Below are 24,817 nucleotides of genomic sequence, written 5' to 3'. Positions count from 1 at the left end.
CGTACAAGTGCCTGATGCAATCAACCCCCTACCAAAGACTGATTGGGTGACTGAACACCAAAGGTGTTTGATTAACGTGCAGAAGAATTGTTCAACAACGCATGGGACATGCCCAAGAAAAACAACAACCCGGAGATAGACTTTGACGTACCTGAGCCTCCGTGCTATTCCATTGTGCCCAGGGAACGGACTCATACCCTGTGAGCCTCCTGAGATATTTATTTGTGTTTTCCTCTTCCTTATGGACTATTTTAATTGCCGGTATAATAGTAGTATGCAGAAAATAATGTGTTACCCCATTTGATGCATTTCGTTGTTGCCTGAGATATACTTGCCTAACCCATTTTATTCATAGGTACAAGAAGTACAAGAATGTGAGTTATGGCATTATTTCCCTATGCATGCATGATTTTCCTTTTTTATATCTTTCAGGACGATACAACATTGAGTCAAGAATGTGTCGAGGTCGACTTATATTTTACTATGGGCGTATGCAGCGTCCCACTACGTGTGTGTGTGGGCACTGCTTAAAATAACTTTTTTTTATATTATTTAGAGCATTAGGTTGTCATGTATAACTTTGCATTCATGTATCTGCAAAATCTGAGACCACAGGTCAGTGTGGAGATCAAAGAGTGAAAAGGTGCAGATCCAGCACTTCAGCTCTAAAAAGAAGTCTTAGTCCAGAAAGGGACAAGAGAGAAGGACAGATTTAAATTCATCCAAAGGATAAAAGCTGTCATCCAGGCATAAAGGACCTTTGGGATAATTTAGGTGAAGGATACCATAGCTTCCGGCCACCTCACCAGAAGTTACACTGAGGTAGAAGTAACCCACTGCTCCAAAACCCAGAAACCTGACAAGCCTAAAACAGTGGATTTGCAGAATTAACTCTGTAGCATCTAGAGACTGCATATTTATACTACTGCAACTAAAAGACATCCAAAGTAAAAGTTGTGAGTTTCATCTTACCACTGTCTACCTCATTATTACTACCTATATAATTTGGCCCCTCATCAGTCCACTGTGCACCTCACGTGTTGCCCCTGCGACTGGCTGGCTGCACGTTTATATGTAAGTTGTTAAAAATTTGAATCGCACTCCTGAGCAGTGATGGCCATTTCCCAGTGTTCGCCCGCGAACACAGGCGGGCTGCTATCTTAAATCACAAGTCCGGCGAGGCACAGGTAAGTCCGGTCTGAAAGAAATGCAGTCACCGGCAGCATGCAGTTCCGAGAACAGCCACCGGGGGCCTTCATCGGGCTGTTCTCGGAACTGCCTGCTCCGGGTGACCGCATTTGTTTCAGACCGGCTCGCGGCACAGGCACAGGTAAGGACTTACCTGTGCTTCGCCGGACTTGTGATTTTAGATCGCGGGCGAACACGGCGAACTGGCCATCACTGCTCCTGAGTACATATCCACTGCTGTTATATATTTATGTGTGGTGTATCCACTGCTGGTATATATTTTTGTGTGTGGTATATCCCCTGCTGGTATATATTTATGTGTGTGGTATAATCACTGCTGGTATATATTTATATGTATATAGAGAATCAAAAAACGGGCAGCACTCCTACCACATTGCTGCGTCTACAAAATAGTATTTAGTACTCGTGCTCAAATCCATGCATCAGTGCCCTTAGAATGTGGTAGAAAAGCAATGCAGCCAGTTAATGCTGGTGATGAAAAAGTATGAACGTTGTGACATTTAGGCACTTATAAATGTTAGCAGCTCTCAATGACCCTACTGATACTGATGCCAGAATGCAAAAATGTTTAAAAATCAGAGCTGTACTAGCATTTATGAAAAATAGGCAACCATATACTATAAATCATGTTATGCATATGATTAATGGAATAGAACTTCTTTCTGCAAGCTACAATTGCATTTGGCAGAAGGAACCCAAGCTAACCAAATAATACACATAGTATGTATTTTAGGCTACTTTCACACTAGCGTTCGATCGGATCCGTTCTGAACGGATCCGCTCATATTAATGCAGACGGTGGCTCCGTTCAGAACGGATCCGTTTGCATTACCATGAACAAAAAAAAAATTAAATTTTTTTTTTTTTTTTTTATTTTATTTTTTTTTCATGATAGTGCAAACGGATCCGTTTTGACTTTACATTGAAAGTCAATGGGGGACGGATCCGTTTGAAAATTGAGCCATACTGTGTCAACTTCAAACGGATCCGTCCCCATTGACTTACATTGTAAGTCTGGACGGATCCGTTTGCCTCCGCACGGCCAGGCGGACACCCGAACGCTGCAAGCAGCGTTCAGGTGTCCGCCTGCTGAGCGGAGCGGAGGACAAACGGTGCCAGACTGATGCATTCTGAGTGGATCCGTATCCACTCAGAATGCATTAGGGCTGGACGGATCCGTTCAGGGAGACGCTTGTGAGAGCCTTCAAACGGAACTCACAAGCGGAGCCCCGAACGCAAGTGTGAAAGTAGCCTTAGAGACAAAAGAGTGGGTCAGATCCTCTGTATCTATAAAAAAAATGTAATTGTTACTGGGTATAAAAACAAGAATCTGGAGACGTTGTATAAAGAACATTGTCTGAATTCTGTTGTATTTTGCATCCAATTAGTGCATTTTTGTCTTACAATGTAATATCTCATATTATACAAATATATTAAATTAATTCACCTAAATGATCACCTGCTTTGATTTTCCAGCTTAATATGGACCTCTGACTTAAAGATGTTTCAACATAATCCAAAATGTTGACACAATATTTTGGTGTAAAGTAAGCCAACCAATAGTTTGTGTAAGACCACACACCAAATTTATCATAGTGCATACTGTGGTGCATCTTTAGATTGCCTAGGTTTACATTTTAGACAAAACCAGTAATCTGGCCCATTGTGCTTATTTGAATGAAGCATGTAATATTCTGAAAAGCCTTCAGGTTTTGAGGTTTTGAGTTATCTCTGCTTCTACATCCGTACTTAACCCAAATTTAGCATCAGATGAGTTGTCAGTAAATCTGTAAATATTGATAACCTATCCTCAGAATAGGTCATCAATATATGACGCCTGGCACCCCCACCAATCAGCTGTTGGAAGAAGCTACAGAGTTGAACCAATCATTGTGGCTTCTTTGGGAGCTGTGATGTTATATCTATCGTCCACATAGCCTTTGTGCAGCTTAGCCCTATTCAAGTGAATTGATATGCAAAATCAAACACAGCTGCTATACCTGGTATAGCATCAAGAGGGCCTCATGAAACACAAATGGTGGGGCTGCCAGTAGCCAGACCTCTAACAATTAGATAATGATGACCTGAGGATAAAGTAGGTCAACAGTACTTAATTCGCAGAACTTATTTCCTCTGGATAGGTCATCATTATCCAGTGGAGTACATAGAGAAGTAAGGGCCCTATAGCAAGGATCAAACCAGGCCCCCCACACAGGACAGAAGGGTTTCCGCCTAAACCCCTTTCACTGACCCTTGGGCCATTTTTAACACTGCTTCATTTGCTAAAAGTTGTGCCTTTAGAGGGTAGAGTCCTGACCAAGTTTTCACTCCCAGTTAAAGAGGGGATGATCCAAACTGGGCCCCCTCTTGCCCTGTGCCCCATAGCAGTCGCATGGTCTGCCGCTATGGTAGTTATGCCCCCTGTCATTATCAAATCAGCAGGGGTCCAAGTCCCAGCATCCCCTCCACTCAGCTGTTTCAGGGAGATGCTGTTCTCACCCTGTGACCGATGTTCAGTGATGTTACTGGCCTAGGAAGAGGCTGCAGTGCTCATGGTCTCCCCTAACAGCTGATCGGCAGGGATCCCGGATGTCGCACCCCCGCAGATCTGATTCTGATGACCTATCCTAAGGACAAGTCATAAATATTTTTTCCTGGATAATTCCTTTAAGCTTTGTTAAAGTGCAGTCATATACATGCAAAACATAGTCATAAGTATTGTATATACAGCATATCATTTTCTCACCTGCAATCTGGTTCCCTTGCAAGTACAAATGCTGCAAGCTGGTACTAACTGGTGGTATACGGTGGAGTTGGTTATAAGATAGGTCTAGCTCCACAAGGCTACTGGTATTAAATGTGTTTCCAGGCAACCCATCACTAGTAAGTCTGTTATGTGATATTCTAACATATTGTAATTTTGGGTAAGCCTTGAAGTAATCACTTGACACAGTACTCAGTTGATTGTATTCTAAATATATCTGCTCAATAGAGTCTGGAAGGGAATCTGGTAGTTTACGAAGCTGATTGTTGCTAAGGTCCAAATGCACCAAAGACTTCAGACCTCTCATTGAGTGTCCCACATCTTGAATCTGGTTTTCATGAAGATACAGAGCAGTTAGATTTTCCAAACCTTCCAAGGCATTAGCAGGAACCCGGTTTATTTGATTAGCAGAGAGATGTAGTTCACGGAGTGAGCGTGGCAAGCCACTAGGAATGCGGGTTAAATTATTGTTTTGCATATAAAGTCTCTCCAACCCCCGAAGCTTGGAGAAAATCTTTCTGCCAACTTTATCACTTAAAATCTGATTCCCATGCAGAGCCACCCACACCAGTCCAGTGGCATTATCAAATGCACCATCTGGAATAGCAGTAATTTGGTTGTTCTGGAAATAGGCATATTTAATGCGAGAAGGAACATAAGGTAAATATTTCAGGTTGCGTCCATCACAATACAAAGCAGCGGGAAAACTTGGGGGGCATTCACACTCTGGTGGACAGTCACTGACAGATGGCCTTGGGGGATCTGGATCATAATCATAGGAGGGACCATAGGAGGGACCATAACTGTACTGCTGACTGTGCAAATAAGCAATCCACCAATGAGAATCATATTCATAATACTGTGTCCATGAGACATCACAGAGGGAGACCATAAGAATTATGGCAAGAAACTTCATTGTGGAAACCTTAGGGAGGAAAGAAAAGCTTTAATTGATGCAGACATTCTTACAGTGTTTCAGAATGTAAAGAATTGTACTGAGACTTTGCAATGCTTTTAACTGGGAATGCATATACTTCCTGCTTAATGTAAAGAAGACAAATATAAATTTACCTGTGAGATTAGTAGAGATCAATAGGATACGTGGGACTTGCAAACTTAATATAACATATTTAAAGTTTGTATTGTGGATTATGTAGTTGAAAGAATGTGAGTTAAGCACTTCCTACTGTATCATGTTTTCTTTTATGATTTACACTATTTATGACCATAAGCAATATTTTGTGTTTTACTGCAACTTTAAACTATAACTTAGACTTATACATTTGTAACTACATATCTTCTAATTGATTTACAACCCTGGATGCTTGCAATTTAAACAATAAACACATTATTCTATTCTAATTAAATATCTGATAATGTATTTACCTTGTGTGTCCTTTCTGGTGCTTCAGTCCAATATCCAGGAAGGTTGGGTGGCAAGCTGAGTCTTAAAATGCGCTGCAGAGTTTAATTTAAATACTTCTTAGAGTACAGTAGTGCATATGAGTCCAAGAAAAGGATGTGTCTTTCTCAGGTCACCAAGCAAATTTCTTTTTTTCTTCTTTGTAACCCCCTGGTCTCCCCTCCACACTATTTTCTGCCTAGTAAAATAAAAATGTTTCCCCTCTCACTTAACTGTATTCTTTTTTCCCTTACCTTCTGTCTGTCTGTCTCTCTCTCTCTCTCTCTTTTCTGATGAGCTCCTTCCCTGTGTTCTTCTGATGTGTTTATGGAAATTGAGACCTGGGATGAAAATGGAAGTTTTCCTCAGTCTCTTGCCAATTACAACCTTCAGTTGTAACTTCTGTATAACTCCTCCTTGTATCCTGCCCTTAACTGTTCTGCCAAAGTTATTCTCATGCAATAAGGCCCTCTTGAAATGCCTGCATGCTAAAGATTGCTTATACTGTTTAGTCAGTAGCAAGGACTCTGCTGCAGCCTTTTGAACTTTTACCAGTATTTTTCCAATTTCACTTTTATAATATGAAGTCAAAATTATTTTCTAAAAAGTGGCACATTTATTATGAATTTATTTAGCTTTTTTCCAGACTGCTGTCTCTCCCTGCACTAAGTACACTGGAAAATGGCTGAATCCAAGATGGTTGAGGCTATTTATAGGGCTGTAAAATCAGTATGGGCACATTATTCACTACACTAGAGGCACTGTAGCACATTTTGGCTTTGCTCGCATTAGAAATGTGGCTTCTGTCCTAACCAAGTCATGGCTATGCTTATCCATTTTTAACAAAAAATATCAAGACCCCAAAATAATTTCAAGAGGACCTATCACCACTTTGTAATAAAGAAAACTATGCAACTCCCTGAATTCTCATTGTTCTCATGAAGCCTCCAGCATGGTTTTATGTTTCAGCTACCCATTCCCATCCCCCCCATTCTAAGTTATAATTGCTAGTTTTTTCTTTGGCATCCTGTATGTAATTTAGTCATTGGTTTTCAAAGGGGGTGGATGACTTAAGTTCTCTCCTGAGGTGGAGTCCTTTTCGTGGCTCAATCAGCAACTTCAGATGCAAAGTCTCATGTGATTAGATTGGTGAGCGAATCCAAGTTGACGAAGTGAAGTTTGATCCGAATTTTAGGAAATGGCTGCTGCACATGTTAGGACATGACGCAAAGAACTCTGGAAACTAGGGATCACCCACAATGCCATGCATGCAGCCAATAAGCAGCCAGCCACTGTGATGTCACAGCCCTATAAATAGCCTCAACCATCTTGGATTCAGCCATTTTCCAGTGTACTTAGTGCAGGGTGAGATGTCAGCAGGCATTAGGGACAGTGGTTGAAAAGACTTTAAAATTTTTATTTTGCTGTATAGAAGTTCAGGGAAAGGATAGGGAGGAATCATTTCACAATATTGAAGCAAAAGAATGTTCAGTAGGGGAGTTTACACCCTGTGTAATAGGAACAATCCTATTTCACCTTGCTGCATTGACTACAGATCCAAATTGCCATTATGCAGCTCTTTAATTCCAGCAAATTGTTCTTGTTATTGGGGTGCAAGTGCTGTTTGATACAGCCATTGACAGGGTTTATTACGTCTTATTTGCCCTTGTGCGGTGTAGTTATATGTTCTAAAGCATTTATTGGCTTGTATTAGTGGGGGGAAAAAGGCTTATTAGCCATTGTGTGGTGAAGTGAGAAAATTACAGCCCTTTTTGGCGTGTATTAGTGGCAAACAAAAATATATTTGCCATTCAGTGGTGCAGTTATATGTTCTAAAGCCCTTTTTGGTGTGTATTAGTGGCAAAAAATATATATATTATTTGCCGTTCAGCAGTGCAGTTATACGTTCTAAAGCCCTTTTTGATGTGTATTAGTGGCAAAAAAATATATATTATTTGCTGTTCATCGGTGTAGTTATATGCTCTAAAGCCTTTTATGGCATATATAAGTGGAAAAAAATAAGGGCCTATTTGCCATTGAGCGGTGCAGTCATATGTTCTAAAGCCCTTTTTGGCGTGTATTAGTGGCAAAAAAATATATATTATTTGCCGATCAGCGGTGTAGTTATATGTTCTAAAGCCCTTTTTGGCTTTTAGGTTTTGCATTAGTGGCACAAAAAAAAGTATTTGCCGTTGTGTGGTAAAGTAAGAAAATTACAGCCCTTTTTGGTGTGTATTAGTGGCAAAAAGTATATATATTTGCCGTTCAGCTGTGCAGTTATATGTCCTAAAGCTCTTTTTGGTGTGTATTAGTGGCACAAAATATATATTATTTGCCGTTAAACGGTGCAGTTATATGTGCTTGTCATGACCCGGGTTGTATTCGAACTGGGATCTTCCTGGTCTCTTAAACCATAGCCTTACCTGTTGTGCTACAGAAGAGATCTAGACTTTGGGAATGTCCTTACTGTGTACAACACTACATCATACTCTCTAGCTCCACCTGCTGCCAGCTGTGGACAATTCTCAATCTGGACAGCCTTTAAATAGGAAGTGAGGTCATCACTCAGTGCCCGTTTATTTGGATTTCTTCCCTGGGTGTTTTGACTTCAGTGATCTTCCTTGTATTGAACTCCTGCCTGATATCCCGACTATTCTACAGCCTGCTGATTTTGTACCTTGCCGCCAGTTCGTGAATGACCTTAGCCTGCCTGACTCTTCTCCGGATTTTGATTCTGAACTATTCGCCTGACGACGCTTTGCCTGGATCTCAAGCACACTATTTCCACTTCGGACACTACCTTTTACAGGTACCTTACAGTGCTAAAGTGTTTTGTGGAGTGTATAAGTGGAAAAAAGTAAGGGCATATTTTCCTTTCATCGGTACAGTTATATGTTCTAAAGCCCTTTTTGGCATTGTGGGGTTTCGCTCTGGTAGATAGGGTAAGCGGACTCAGTACAGAGGCAAAATACAAGTTCTTAACTCAAACGTCTGTGTTTATTCGCACTTGCGGCAGTTGCATAAAACAGCACGTCACTTTTCAGTCTTTGGTGTTAATTCACATACAAATGGAAAGTTCAATTTGCACAAAACAACACATCACTTTGCAGTCTTTGGTGTTAATTCACAAACAAATGGAAAGTTTAATTTGCACAGAACAACATGTCACCTTGCAGTCTTTGGTGTTAATTCACACACAATGGAAAGTTCATATGGCACAAGTCACCTTGTTGACAGTTCTGCCTCCAGTAGTCCACAGCAGGCTTTAGGGGGCCTGTTCCTGCACATGGGTCTCAGCCCTTCAGTCCGGCACAAAACCTCAGATCCCAACACAGAGATTCAGCTGCTAAGCCGAGCTGCCTATTTAAGAACAGCCAGGTGCTGCCAAAACCCAGACCGGCACTTAACCACCTCAGCTCCCCTAGCTTAAACCCTCTTAATGATCAGACCACTTTTTACAATTCTGCACTTCACTACTTTCACGGTTTATTGCTCGGTCATGCAACTTACCACCCAAATGAATTTTACCTCCCTTTCTTCTCACTAATAGAGATTTTATTTGGTGGTATTTCATTGCTGCTGACATTTTTACTTTTTTTGTTATTAATTTAAATTTACAGATTTTTTTGCAAAAAAATGACATTTTTCACTTTCAGTTGTATTATTTTTTTGAACGAAATTTCTATATACATTTTTCTCTAAATGTATTGTTCTACATGTCTTTTATAAAAAAAAATGCAATAAGTGTATATTTATTGGTTTGCGCAAAAGTTATAGCGTTTACAAACTATGGTGCAAAAATGTGAATTTCCGCATTTTGAAGCAGCTCTGACTTTCTGAGCACCTGTCATGTTTCCTGAGGTTCTACAATGGCTAGACAGTACAAACACCCCACAAATGACCCCATTTCGGAAAGTAGACACCCTAAGGTATTCACTGATGGGCATAGTGAGTTCATAGAACTTTTTATTTTTTATCACAAGTTAGCGGAAAATGATTTTTTTATTTTTTTTTCCTTACAAAGTCTCATATTCCACTAACTTGTGACAAAAAATAAAAACTTCCATGATCTCACTATGCCCATCACGAAATACCTTGGGGTGTCTTATTTCCAAAATTGGGTCACTTGTTGGGTAGTTATACTGCCCTGGCATTTTAGGGTACCTAATGCGTGAGAAGTAGTTTGAAATCCAAATGTGTTAAAAATGCCCTGTAAAATCCTAAAGGTGTTCTTTTGAATTTGGGCCCCTTTGCCCACCTAGGCTGCAAAAAAGTGTCACACATGTGGTTTCGCCGTACTCAGAAGAAGGGTGTCTTTTTACATGTACCCATGCAGGGTGAGAGAAATATCTCTCTAAAAGACAACTGTTCCCATTTTTTTTATACAAAGTTGTCATTATAGAGACCCAGCATGGGTATATGTAAAGAGACATCCCAAAACACATTGCCCTACTTCTCCTGAGTATGGCGATACCACATGTGTGACACTTTTTTGCAGCCTAGGTGGGCAAAGGGGCCCAAATTCCTTTCAGGAGGGCATTTTTAGACATTTGGGTTCCAGCCTTCTTCTCACTCTTTAGGGCCCCTAAAATGCCAGGCCAGTATAAATACCCCACATGTGACCCCATTTTGGAAAGAAGACACCCCAAGGTATTCCATGAGGGGCATGGCGAGTTCATAGAAGTTTTTTTCTTTGTCACAAGTTAGCGGAAATTGATATATATATATATATATATTATTTTTTTTGCTCAAAGTCTCCCTTTCCGCTAACTTGTGACAAAAAGTTAAATCTTTCATGGACTCAATATGCCCCTCAGCGAATACCTTGGGGTGTCTACTTTCCGAAATGGGGTCACTTGTGGGGTATTTATACTGCCCTGACATTTTAGGGGCCCTAAAGCGTGAGAAGAAGTCTGGAATATAAATGTAAAAAAAAAAATTACACATTTGGATTCTGTGAGGGGTATGGTGAGTTCATGTGAGATTTTATTTTTTGTCACAAGTTAGTGGAATATGAGACTTTGTAAGAAAATAAAAATAACATTTCTGCTAACTTGTGCCTAAAAAATGTCTGAATGGAGCCTTACAGGGGGGTGATCAATGACAGGGGGATGATCAGGGAGTCTATATATGGGGTGATCACCACCCTGTCATTGATAACCCCCTGTAAGGCTCCATTCAGACGTCCGTATGTGTTTTGAGGGTCCGATCCATGGACCCGTGGATCCGCAAAACACATACGGACCTCTGAATGGAGCCTTACAGGGGAAGGACCAATGACAGGGGGTGATCAGGGAGTCTATATGGGGTGATCACCCCCCCTGTCATTAATCACCCCCCTGTAAGGCTCCATTCAGACCTCCGTATGTGTTTTGTGGATCCGATCCATGGATCCGTGGATCCGTAAAACACATACGGACGTCTGAATGGAGCCTTACAGGGCGTTGATCAATGACAGGGGGGTGATCAGGGAGTCTATATGGGGTGATCACCCCCCTGTCATTAATCACCCCCCTGTAAGGCTCCATCCAGACATCCGTATGTGTTTTGCGGATCCGATCCATGGATCCGTGCATCCTTGCAGGGAGCCTTACAGGGGGGTGATCAGGGAGTCTATGCGTGGTGATCAGGGGGTTAATAAGGGGTTAGTAGTGTAGTGGTGTTTGGTGCTACTTTACAGAGCTGCCTTTGTCCTCTGGTGGTCGATCCAAGCAAAAGGGACCACCAGAGGACCAGGTGTAGTGTCCCACTAGGTAAAGGTGGGCACTGCACAGGTTAATGTGTTGCATTGCATTAAATGTCATGTGCTTGTTTTCCCTGTATTATCTGGGTGTCAGGCCTGTCAGGGTGTAATTTAGCCTCCCAGACGTTAGAGGGAGCTGGAGAGCCCTAGTTATATATAGGAAGGCCCAGACAGGGAAGAGTTAGTTCATTCCAGGGGACTAGAGGAGTTACTTCGTCCACCTGAAGCTCCTGAGGCTATGATTAGCTCAGTAGAGACACCCCAGTTGCAGGACCCAACCTCCTGGGAGAAACCCACAGTCATCCACTTTACAAGAGAGGGCGATCCAGGGTAAGCTAAGTAACCCTGATGGGCAGATGCAAATAGAAAGGAGAGCAAGAATCCAATACCTGAGGAAGATAGTAACCAAGGATTTAAGCCACCCTTTAGGCATCCGGGCCTTGGGATATAAAGCCAGAGCAGGAGTTCTAGAAAAGGACAGTGTACATTGATTCTGAGGAAAGGTACAACCTACTGCTGAGTGCTTGTGAATTTACCCTCTGCGTATCTTGCATAAATATTACCTGCCATTGTGTGAATAAGCCTACTTGTGGAACTGTGATCGAAAGACTGTACTACTACCTGCTGTACAAAGTTGGATTGTTCAGTAAAGTTACGTTTGGTTCACTATTCTACTTGTGTACCTCCATCATTCCAACTACTAACCGGCGTGCCACCGTCCAAAGGCACTGGCGTCACGAATACAACAGGGACCTTGCCCCAGGCACTCAAAATACCTGTAACATCCACCATCAGGCCTGGTCCCTATATACAGAGTGTGCCCCAGAGGAACCGTGTCTACCTCTCCTTCACTGCCACGCGCCTGCCCAGGGTTCTCCAATACAGTGAGTAACCCTCGATTGCCCATAACCGTGACCTCACTTCGTCTATACCCTGCAGGTCTAGCGTGTTGCATAAATTGGCGTCACGAACAGGATACGAATATTCCTGCGCCATAGCGGACTTAAAAAAACTGTGTGCTGTAAATTGTCTTAAAGTGACATGCCCCAATTGTTTTATTGAAAATTGCTGGCCCAAAGTGAACTGTAATAATTGCGGTGTGAAGATTGCATTGTATGGACTATTTTCTGCCGATTTGAGTCACCGCTTGCTGTCAGTGAATAGACAGCCATATTGCCCACTTAATCTGATCGGATTACAAGTGCGCCTCGTGGAGCTGTTTGGTGCGAAAAAGAGGACTTTGGCGCGAAAAGAATCAGGCGGAGCCATCGCCCAGCCAACCATGAAGAACAACCCCGCCTACCTGAGTCCTGGAGCTACGAGAGGCCGCGCCTACCTGCTGACGTGGTACGCAGGACGTCCGACACCCGTAGCTGCGCATCTCGCGAGACTTGGAGCGAGCACCACCGGAGTAAGTACCGACTTCAAAAACTTTTGCCGGCTTCTCCGCTTACCTTACCGGGAGCTTCCCGACCCCTGCCAGGGTACCGGAGGGACCCCCGCTAGTCACCAACGACTTGTCTGAAAAAAAAAGTTAAAGTTACTGCCATTGCCGCTCCGGTCCGCTCCGCTACATTTAAAGGGCCATACCCACCTAGCAACGCCATGTCCGCAGTCGAGGAAATTGCACAGGCAGCCCCAGTCGTGCCTGCTGAAGTACCCGCAGCCGACTCTGGGGCCCCTGCTGTCGCGGCACCGCCAAGCCTGATGCCGCTAACCATGCCGTACTATTTCGGGGCCCCCTGGTTCCCACGTTATTCAGGGGAAGCCCACAAGTTAAAAGACTTTAGGGAACAGATACTGGCTTTGTTCCGGCTTTATCCCATCAATGCTGAGCAGCAAATGGAGATCCTCTTAGCTCAGTTAGAAGGGGCTGCCCGCAGGGAAGTAATGTCATGGCCCCGTTCTGAGAAAAATAGCCTGGAACAGATCTTTGAACGTTTGGGCACCACATTTGAAGCCAGAACGGTGTCAGAAGTTAAAATGCGTTTCTTCAGCAGAAAGCAGCAGCCTGGAGAGTCGCTCCGTGATTTTGCCCTGTCCTTACAGGAGACGCTGAGAGCTGTAGTCCAAGTGGATCCTAAAGAAGCTGAGGACCAGGACCGGACTCTTAGAGAGCAATTCATTGCAGGCATAAGTACTGAACATTTAAAGGGCCAGCTACGGATGTTGTCAGCTCAACACCCTCACTGTACATTCTTGGATTTTAAAGAATTGGCCATCAGCATACTAGGCCAGAACCCTGCTCCAGGGCCAGCAACCTTCCCTGAACCCCAGGCTTGTCAGCCAAAGACTGTTAATGTGGGGTCTGCAGGAGTCGGTCAAGCCATCCAAGCTCCAGTCACGGATGTAGTGGCAGCACTAATGGAGCAAGTGAACTATCTTACTCTAAGTCTAGAGAAGGTGTGCAAAAAGATAGAGTGGGAGAGACCGTTGTTACTAGAAGATGAAGGTCCTTTTCCTCCAAGGCTCCCACTTGCATATGGAGATGTGTATCCAAAAGAGCCTGATGGGCGACCGAAGTACCGGCCCAGAAGTAGAAAACAGCCTGTCTGCCATCACTGCAAGAAATATGGACATACTGAATCAATGTGCTGGCAGTTAAACGGGTAACCCCTGAGGCAGAGGACCGCCCCTCGGGAGGTAGAACAGTAGGTCCAAAGGATCCAAACTGGATGCCTAAGTATGTAGGATCCCGTCCGAAAATTAATATATGTATCAACGGGATACCCTTTGAAGCCCTGTTGGACACTGGGTCACAGGTCACCACCATTCAACGGCCTGCCTTCGACAAGTTCTGGGATCCAAGTCTCCTCACCCAGCCACCAGAGTCCTGGCTAGATATCATCGCTAGCAACGGTAAGCCAGTGAAAGTGCATGGGTATTGGGAACCTACTCTTCAGGTGGGAGAAGCCACCCTGCCACAGCAAGGCGTGATTGTGGTACGAGCCAGAGGTAAAGGAGGACACCCTGTGATCTTAGGGACTAATGTTCTTAAAAATTGTTACTCCGAAGTGCTTGAAGCATTGAATCAAACCATATCATCCGCCTCACCTGCTTCCAGAAGAGTTATTCAGAAAACCATTAGTGTGCTGTGCGCTCAACAAAGGTTCGCCAACAAGAAAGGAGAAATTTGCACTGTCCGGATCCGGGATAACCGGCCGGTGGTTTTGCCTCCAAATTCCCAGATCATCCTGTGGTGCCGTGCTGTATTAGGGATCCAGGGCCAGGACTATCAAGCCCTAGTGGAACTTATTCCTATTAAGGATCATCCTTTCGTACAAACAGCCAAGAGCATGGTGACCGTGTCTCAAGGTAAAGTGCCTGTTTGTTTAATCAACTTTGGTGATCATCCCGTTACTCTCTTTAAACACTACCCCGTTGCTCAGCTTTTCCAGGTGTCTTTCCAGGATGTGATCCGTCTGCCTGCCGCAGAGGCGTTCCAGACCGCGCAGAACAGCAGCACCCCAACGGCCTCCTGGTGGGAAGAACTACATGTGGGGGACGAATCCACCCCAAAGGAGCAAATAGAGGGAGTCCTGAAGCTGGTGAAGGAGCCACCCAGGCTTTCAGCAAACACTAAATAAGACTATGGAGAGGTCAGTGTAATCCAACACACCATACCCACTGGCTCTCACCCTCCTATTAAGGAGAGGCACAGACCCATACCACCTACTACCTATCAGTCTGTGAAAGAGATGATACAAGAGATGAAAGACTCTAATATAATCCGGGACAGCCATAGTCCCTGGGCTGCGCCCCTAGTACTTGTTCGAAAAAAAGATGGCAGCATAAGGTTCTGCGTGAATTACAGGAAAATTAATCAAATCACCTACAAAGATGCATATCCATTGCCACGCATTGAGGAGTCCTTGACTGCCCTGGGGTCATCAGCCTATATCTCCACCTTGGACTTAACGAGAAAAGACTGCTTTCACTACAACCTATGGGCCTGTTTGAATTCAATTATATGCCATTTGGACTGTGTAATGCTCCAGGAACGTTCCAGAGGCTGATGGAACGTTGTTTAGGCCATAGGAATTTTGAGACGGTACTATTATACCTGGATGACGTCATTATATACTCCAAGACGTATGAGGACCATCTAAAGCACCTGGGTGAGGTGTTTCAAGTTCTTACTAAATATAGCCTCAAAATCAAGCCATCCAAGTTCCACCTGCTGAAACCAGCCGTCAAATATCTCGGGCACATTGTCAGTGCCGAAGGAGTACAGCCTGACCTGACAAACTTGCTGCTGTCCGTAAGTGGCCTACTCCTACGACTGTGAAAGAGGTGAGAAGCTTTCTCAGTTTTGCAGGGTACTATAGACGACGCCCCTTGTCACCACTCCTTTCAGTGTATTTATCAACTGTGATATTGTTAACGTGGTGAATACTGTATATGCATGTTCTCATCTGTCTTTCAGGTTGCCGCTTCCAGATGGGCGGACCCTCCATGATGCGCCCGAGGACGGGCAACGTTATAGCGTGGGGGTATGTAGTGTCCCACTAGGTAAAGGTGGGCACTGCACAGGTTAATGTGTTGCATTGCATTAAATGTCATGTGCTTGTTTTCCCTGTATTATCTGGGTGTCAGGCCTGTCAGGGTGTAATTTAGCCTCCCAGACGTTAGAGGGAGCTGGAGAGCCCTAGTTATATATAGGAAGGCCCAGACAGGGAAGAGTTAGTTCATTCCAGGGGACTAGAGGAGTTACTTCGTCCACCTGAAGCTCCTGAGGCTATGATTAGCTCAGTAGAGACACCCCAGTTGCAGGACCCAACCTCCTGGGAGAAACCCACAGTCATCCACTTTACAAGAGAGGGCGATCCAGGGTAAGCTAAGTAACCCTGATGGGCAGATGCAAATAGAAAGGAGAGCAAGAATCCAATACCTGAGGAAGATAGTAACCAAGGATTTAAGCCACCCTTTAGGCATCTGGGCCTTGGGATATAAAGCCAGAGCAGGAGTTCTAGAAAAGGACAGTGTACATTGATTCTGAGGAAAGGTACAACCTACTGCTGAGTGCTTGTGAATTTACCCTCTGCGTATCTTACATAAATATTACCTGCCATTGTGTGAATAAGCCTACTTGTGGAACTGTGATCGAAAGACTGTACTACTACCTGCTGTACAAAGTTGGATTGTTCAGTAAAGTTACGTTTGGTTCACTATTCTACTTGTGTACCTCCATCATTCCAACTACTAACCGGCGTGCCACCGTCCAAAGGCACTGGCGTCACGAATACAACAGGGACCTTGCCCCAGGCACTCAAAATACCTGTAACATCCAGGGCACCTCATCCACCATCAGGCCTGGTCCCTATATACAGAGTGTGCCCCAGAGGAACCGTGTCTACCTCTCCTTCACTGCCACGCGCCTGCCCAGGGTTCTCCAATACAGTGAGTAACCCTCGATTGCCCATAACCGTGACCTCACTTCGTCTATACCCTGCAGGTCTGGCGTGTTGCACAGGTAGCAGGTATATCAGACACTGTTATCAAAACAGCGTCTTATATACCTTTTAGGGGTTAAAAAATCGCATCTACAGCCTGCCAGCTAACGATCGCCGCTGGCAGGCTGTAGATCCACTCGCTTACCTGCAGTTCCTGTGAACGCGCGCGCCTGTGTGTGCGCGTTCACAGGAAATCTTGCGTCTTGTGAGATGACGCGTAGATGCGTGATTATGCCTGACTCAGCCGTCTCCGGAACGCGATCCTGCGTTAGGCGGTCCGGAGGCGGTTAACTGCAGTCCGGTATTTGACCTTACCTTGCTGGAAACCAGCCCAGCCGCACATGTTGGGAGGAAAATACCTGCCTTCAAAGACAAAACCCCTAAATGTGTCATATAACCCCCCCCTTTGTTCAACCCTGAGGGGGTGAACACACGCCAGACAGTGTACCCGGGACAGGGCATCCGCATTTCCCTGTAAGTGGCCTACTCTGTGTTCTACCGAGAATTTAAAGTTCTGCAGAGACAAAAACCATCAGCAGATCTCCATAGTTGGTTCAGAGCCAGGGGCAACAGTGAAATCCCATTGAGGATACATACGGGTGAAGCAATCAAATAGGGATGCTCTCTTACAAAAAACCCACAAAAAACATAAAGACAATAAGAGCGACATTGTACGTGCTATTACGAACTACAACTCCGGGCAGGGTCAATTGGTCTCTGGAATATCCTTCGTACTGATCACATCCTGCGTAACTATATACCGGATCACCCTTCAGTGACCTATAGACACGAAAAGAACTTGAGAGATATTCTGGTGCACAGTCACCATCAAGGTAGGAATCCAAATAAACTATTTGGGTCAAAAGGACCAAAATGGGGCTGTCTCCCATGTGGCAACTGTGTTGCCTGCCTGAACATTGAACGGACTACAACTTTTACTGATGGCGCTGGTCAGAGAATCAGTGGGAGTTGGGCATGTAGGTATGACATCAAAGGAACTGAAAAAACGCACCAGAGAACACGTACTGGGGGTCAATGTAGCAAAAGAAGAAGAGAATATGTCGTACCTAAAGACCATACCCCGACATTTTAAAGTTCACCATGGATATGACGGATTGTTACTACGGGTAAGAGGTATAGACAGGATTTTCATCGGAAGGAGAGGTGGTAATTGGAAAAGGCTACTGGCCCAGAGGGAAGCCAAGTGGATTTTTAGACTAAATACAGTCACTCCACTGGGCTTAAATGAGGGTCTTAGTTTTGCTCCCTTTCTAAAAATCTAGGAGTAGTATTGTTTTAGGTCGGTTGTATAAGCTAAACGAGTCATGAGCGATTCTTATTTTAATTACACTCTCTTTGATTCATGGAGGTGTTTCTGTAGTGAGAATTTTAACAGCCTATTGTCTAAGTACACGCTTGTGTTTATAATATTATGTGTTATTTACATATTTCTCTCTCTTTTTTGTCTTTTCTTCATTTTCCCCTTTGATTTTAGATTGATTGACACTCAGGACCTGTAATCTTTGTGTGTGCTTCAGAAGACAACACACAGTTGCCCATTGTATATATTACATCCGGAACTAACTCCGAAACATTAATTTATACAACCAGGCCCACTACATCATGGATATGTCTGTAATAGACTGATTCTCTTCTTATCATTACTTAGGACTTGTTGCATGATAGCTTCGCAGGATACTTACCTTTTCGAACCTTTTGCATGTTCACGTTTGTTCACTTGCACTGAGCACGGCATGTCACATTTATTAGCACGTTTAGTTTCACCATCGCACGCACTTGGCCCATTTTGGCCAATCACTTACCATTCTCCAACTTTTTCACCATGTACTCTTTATATTCGTATTGATATATATTGATATCTATTTAGTGAAGTATATATATACAGAATGTCTCACATATGGATGTGACATATGCATTGTATATGATTCATTTTACACGTCTTTGGTTTTATAATATAATACACGGTCCGTTGGACCATATATTGCTTGTTTTTACACAATTTTTTTTATTGATACATATATACATATATTATATATCTTTTTAATGACTCATCTTTATACTATATTCAGGATATACAGTATATTGTATTATACTTCACATATTTATCAATTGGGGCTTGTTTATAATATTAGCGATCAATGACTGTCCTGTCCTCGTTACCACGTGTACCCCTGGGGTGTATATGGACTTGGCAGGCAGATAAACACCCTCCTACTACTCAGTAAATTGAGACCAGGTAATGATCTGTAGCTTTAATGAGCGGAAGTAAGTTGGTGTGAAACTGTGAACCAGTAACATAAAGAATGCAATAAGTACATGAACTGCAAATATACATATCATAGAACAGCATACAACATGTCTGCAAGGGTAGCTGACTAGGCCCTTACTTTACATCTGAACTGCTAACTAGCTGCCTACACAGAAATACACATAATGCATGTCTATAGCTAGTAATAATCACATAGGCATGAAAGAACAGCAAGAAATAATGCCTTACCGGCTATGCAGCCTATAGTAGAAGTTTAGATAATCTTGTACAGCAGAGCATGTGAAGGAACATGGCAACTTCTAGAAACTACACCCCTTCTTGTAGATAAGTGAGGTCACAAAGGGGAGGAGTAACAAAAGAGGCTGAACATACACAGAGAACAATATGGAAGTGGTCAGAAGATGGCGCTAATTGACCATGTTTTAATACAGGACAAACCCTATATGAATTAATTAGCACACATTTATGAGAAGCTGTATGGAGACATGACACTCCCCATCTGGTATTGATTAATACCACTATCAGTCATCAGGAGATAACAGGAGAATGAGTTCACACACTGGTCTAAGGAACAGCTTGGTCTCTTGTGAGCTGCAGACCTTTACTTCCACTTTACGGACATTCCCATCCTCGCTTGGAAATGTCTTTGTGACAAGTCCTAGGGGCCACTCATTTCTTTGCAACTGACTGTCCTTTAGAAGAAAAACATCCCCAAGTTTCAGGTTGGGCCTGACAGTTTGCCATTTGGTCCGTGGTTGTAAAGTGGATATGTACTGTTTCTTCCACCTGTCCCAAAATGTATTGGCAAGGCACAGTACTTGTCTCCATTGATGTTTATAAGGATCTTTGGTGCTGAACTCACCAGGAGGAGTACTCACTTTCCCAATCTTCTGGGTAAGGAGGGTTGCAGGAGTGAGAAGGAATGGTTCCTCTGGATCGCTCAGAACTGGAGTCAAAGGTCTAGCATTGATGATGACTGTGACTTCAGCCATGAAGGTTACAAGGCTCTCGTGAGTGAGTCTAGCAGTTCCTACTTGTAAGAAGATGGAATCCAGGATTCTGCGGGCTATACCAATCATCCTCTCCCAAGCTCCACCCATATGAGAGGAGTGAGGTGGGTTAAAAGTCCAAGTGCAATCCTGGTCTCTCAGGTATCTCTCCACACTCTTGCCATCAATATTGGAGGAGATCTGTAGTTATTTAGCTGCTCCAACAAAATTGGATCCTCTGTCAGAGCGAATGTGCTTTACAGGACCCCTGATTGCAATAAAACGTCTAAGAGCGTTGATAAAGCTTGAGGTATCCATCGATTCGATGACTTCAATGTGAACAGCTCTGATGGTCATACACGTGAATAAGACTGCCCAGTGTTTGCTGTTTGCTTGGCCTCCTCTAGTTTGACGTGTTGTGGCAGACCAGGGTCCAAATACATCAAATCCAACGTTGGTGAAAGGAGGATCCATACTGAGTCTATCAACAGGTAGATTTGCCATTTTCTGTGTCTGTAACATACCACGAAGTTTACGACACATGACGCATTTGAAGATAATGCTACTCACACGTCTCTTCGCCCCAACTATCCACAATCCAGCAGTATGTAGAGCTCCTTCCGTAAACAGTCTTCCTTGGTGCTTCACTTGGATGTGATAGTATTGTACAATCAAAGTAGTAACGTGATGATTCCCAGGAATTATCAGAGGGTTTCTTTCCTTGAGCTCGAGACTTGCTTGTTTAAGACTACCTCCGACTCTCAGTAGACCGTCCTCGTCCAGGAATGGGTCAAGCTTTTTTAAAGAGCTACTTTTAGGGATAGACTTATGGTTGGTGATGCAGTCAGTCTTTAACTTCATGTTGTATGGTATAAATAATGATTTTCTTTGACTGCTGGAATTCTGTCACAGTGTAAACCTCTTGGCAGTGGTGCCAGCCTTTACACTGCCTAACATCATTACAATTGGTCTCTTTAAAAGCACGAGCTATGTGGGCTAGACAGGTAATGGCTCGTACAAGCGATTTCCAAGTAGAGAATCTTTTAAAGCGATGAGAACCAACGGAGTCGAATGATGTCACTGTGTGAAGTGCAGACACTTTGGGACGGATCTCAATGTCCGAGTCTTCGTCCACTAGTTCGCATATGTTGTTCTGGTGAACAGCTGAACCTGGATTACGTAAGAATGCAGGACCAGTGAGCCAGGTTGTGTTTTTGAGACGACTTGCTGCAACAGCTCTTGTAGCATGGTCTGCAGGATTATTGTCGGTAGGCACATAATGCCATTGTTCTGGACAGGTGGATTTCCTAATCCGAAGCACTCTGTTATTGACATAAACATAGAATCGTCTGGATTCATTATAGATAATGACCCAAGACCACCTTGCTGTCTGTGTAGAATTCAACCTTTTTAAGATCAATGTCTATCTCAGATGTGATTAGCTCGGCCATCTCGACGGCCAAGACTGCAGCACAAAGTTCAAGTCTGGGTATAGTGTGTTCAGGTTGTGGTGCGAGTTTTGCCTTGCCCATGATAAACCCAACGTGGTATTGTCCGTTAGTGTCCACGGTTCTGAGATAAGCTACAGCAGATATAGCTTTAACAGAAGCATCAGAAAATACGCAGAGTGTATGGTCTTGGACATCAGTAGATGGCACAGGAGCATATGGGCGTGAGACATTAAGGCTAGACAGAGATGTCAGGGAGTTTCTCCATTCTACCCACATATTCTTCTTTTCAGGGGATAATGGAACATCCCAGTCAGTAGAAATCTCTAAATCTCTAAGCAAGGCCTTACCTTGGATAGTGACAGGAGCTACAAAACCCAAAGGATCATACAGGCTGTTGATTGCAGACAGGACGCCTCTGCGGGTGAAAGGCTTTTCTTCCTTGCTAACTTGAAAGGTGAAGGTATCGGATTTCAAGTCCCATAGAAGTCCAAGGCTGCGTTGGACAGGTAAAGTATCTGACCCCAGGTCCAAATCTCTTAGGTCATTGGAATGGTCTTCAGTAGGGAAGGCTTCCATAACCTCTTTGCTGTTTGAAGCAATCTTGTGGAGTCTCAAATTGGAACAGGCGAGCATGTCCTGGGCTCTTTTGAGGAGACTGATTGCAGAATCACTGGAAGGTAAAGATTTCAAACAGTCATCTACATAGAAGTCTTTTTCTACAAACTGTCTTGTATCTGACCCATATTCTCTTTCTCCTTCCTGAGCAGAACGTCTGAGCCCGTAAATAGCAACAGCAGGTGAGGGGCTGTTCCCGAAAATGTGTACTCTCATGCGGTACTCTATGACATCTTTTAAAGGGTCATTGTCTTTAAACCAGAAGAATCTGAGGAAGTTTCTATCCTTCTCTCTAACAAGGAAGCAGTGAAACATCTGTTGGATATCCGCAATAAGACCGACAGAATCCTTGTGGAAACGGAGGAGTACCCCTAGCAGTTTGTTATTTAGGTCAGGGCCAGTCAGGAGTACATCGTTTAAGGAGATGCTTTCATATTTAGCACTAGAGTCAAACACGACTCTGATCTGACCTGGTTTTTTGGGATGATATACTCCGAAAATTGGGAGGTGCCAGCATTCTTCATGAGCTTCAAGGGGTGGTGCAATCTCTACATGATTGTTCTCAAATATTCTCTGCATGAAAGAAAAGAAGTGTTCTCTCATCTCTGGCCTTCTTTGGAAGTTACGTCTAAGAGAAGAGAAACGTTTAAGTACTTGTACCTTGTTGTTAGGTAGGCGTGGCCTTGGAGTTCTGAAGGGAAGAGGCGCAACCCAACTGTTAGTTCTGTCCTTCACGAAATCTTGTTCCATTATTTCCAAGAACAGCTTGTCTTCGATAGATAGTGCCACCTGATTGTCATCTTCTGTCCTTTAGAAGACAGTGCATCCTAAGTGGTCTTGGTCGCTGTCACTAGAGACATCTGTAAAGGAACAAGGTAGATGGGAAGCACACGGTAGCCCCTTTATGAGGAAGTTGCTGACACATGGTTGGAAAAGTGAGGGGCGTTCACTGGCTAGTGTGCTTGTAAACATATTATGAACTGACTCTGGCTTGTGCACACTCCCAAGGAAGACTTCTCCTATTAAGACCCATCCTAGATCCAGCCTTTGAGCATAAGGAGCGTTGCCAGGACCATTTATGTGCTATCTCACTTTATGGATTCGTAGAATGTCTCTCCCGAGTAGCAATATTATCTTAGCCTGTGGGTCAAGTCCTGGGATCAGGTGGGCTATATGCTTTAGGTGTGCATGATGCATTGCAACATCTGGAGTAGGAATTTCAAATCTGTGATCAGGAATTTGATCTATTAGAGTTGGTAAGGGCAAGCTGATCTCGCCGTTCATCGCTTCAACTTGGAAACCGGATGCTCTTCTCCCCGCCGTCTCCACAAATCCCGCACAAGTCCTTAGTGAGTATGGGAAGCTGGGGCTTTTAATGTTGAATATGTCAAAATAGGTTGAGGTGGCTAGAGACCTATTGCTCTGGTCATCTAGAATGGCATACATTTTGACTGCTTTGTCTCTTTGTCCTGTTGGGTAGACTCGGACTAGACATATTTTGGAACAGGATCTTCCACTTATGGATCCTTTGCAGATCTCAGTGCACTGTGGAGTGACCTCCAGGGTAGCGACAGCAGTGTTACCCTCCTCTCCACCATGCTGAACAGTATTGTAAGCGTGTTGTAAAGTCCATGGAGCTGGTCCAGGATGTAATGCTATCACATTCTTTACACTTTTCACTAACCTTGCAGTCTTTGGCTAAATTAGTGGTTGAAGAACAGCACTTGTAGCAGATGTTATTTTCTCTAAGGAAGGCTTTACACTCCTCGATGGGTTTTTCTCTAAAGCCCCTACATGTCAGGAGAGAATGTGGTTTTCGGTGTATAGGACACTGCTTACCAGGGTTTCTAACTTTGTTTGTTGCATGGTAGGAACCAGCAGACCTGTGGAGAGAGTCTGAAGGGAACAGTTCAGTCTTGTGAACCGCCACTGAAGCTCTACCTGAAGGAAGACCTGGAACAGAAGTACATGCCAGTGTAAAATCAAAACTAGGATCATTTCTTATCTTAGCCTGGTCACGTATGAAGTCTACAAACACAGAAAATGGAGGAAATGAAACATTGTGTTTTTTCTTATAGTTAGAACTACATTTGACCCACTCATTTTGTAAGCCGGGGGTTAAATTTTGTACTATGAGGTTAACACCCCTGGCAGTGTCAAATAATGTGAGTCCCGACAGATCACCTTCAGATTTGGCTACTTGTAGTTCCATTAATAAGCCACTAAGTTCCCTAAGTTTCTGGAAGCCTTTAGGAGCTATTCTAGGGAAATCTTCTATCCTTTTAAAGAAAGAGTTTTCTATTGCCTCTGCTGAACCATAACATTCGTCAAGTCTGTCCCAAACCATTTTTAGTCCGATATCTGGGTTTCTTATATTAATGGACTTGTTTCTTTTTACATGCTCAGCAGATGCCGTCCCTAGCCACTTAGCTAAGAGGTCTATCTCTTCACTGGTGGATAGTCCAACGTCTTTGATTGTGTTCTTAAAGGGATTCTGTCACCAGTTTTTGACCCCCACATTCAAAAGTATGGTTATGTGCATGGTGCCCTTGTGATTCCTAATGTGGTCTTATAAGCTAAATCTGTGTGCTCATTTAGTGTAAAAAACGTTTTATCTAACCTGTCATTCATCAGATTAAGGTGCCCAGGAGGACGCTCATGTCTCCAAGATGCCGCCCGCCGCCGTTCGTGCCCAGCTCCTCCTTTGCTTTCTGAAGCGATGTGCCCAGCTCCTCCTTTGCTTTCTGAAGCGATGTGCCCAGCTCCTCCTTTGCAGTCCTGCTCCAACGGTCTTCAATCTGCCCAAGGGGCGGCGTTTCACCTCTCTTGCGCCCAGCCAGCCTCCCCCCAACAGCCGCTTTGAAGCGCCGCCCAGCTCATGAATATTCAGTTTGCTGGGCG

At 43.8% G+C, this 24,817-nt stretch overlaps 1 protein-coding gene across 3 annotated transcripts in view; it reads right to left on the bottom strand.

Annotated features, from left to right (window-relative positions):
* Positions 1–19,167, bottom strand: part of FMOD (fibromodulin) — a 57,550-nt gene extending 38,383 nt beyond the window's left edge. The window contains exons 1-2 of one of the 3 annotated variants that reach the window (XM_044286774.1): positions 19,090–19,167; positions 3,956–4,898 (exon numbers count right to left, since the gene is read on the bottom strand). In XM_044286774.1, coding sequence (XP_044142709.1) covers positions 3,956–4,889 — 934 coding nt within the window. In that variant the 5' untranslated portion in view covers positions 4,890–4,898; positions 19,090–19,167. Of the gene's footprint in view, positions 1–3,955; positions 4,899–5,359; positions 5,725–19,089 lie in introns of those variants that run through there. The other 2 variants (XM_044286775.1, XM_044286773.1) reach the window with 2 other exon arrangements.
* Between the last annotated feature and the right edge of the window lie 5,650 nt (positions 19,168–24,817).

The sequence above is a fragment of the Bufo gargarizans genome, chromosome 3 (genome assembly GCF_014858855.1).
Source record: "Bufo gargarizans isolate SCDJY-AF-19 chromosome 3, ASM1485885v1, whole genome shotgun sequence".
Classification (NCBI taxonomy): domain Eukaryota; kingdom Metazoa; phylum Chordata; class Amphibia; order Anura; family Bufonidae; genus Bufo; species Bufo gargarizans.
Note: the sequence above shows the minus strand (reverse complement) of the source record. Positions and strands in the feature narration are given on the sequence as shown.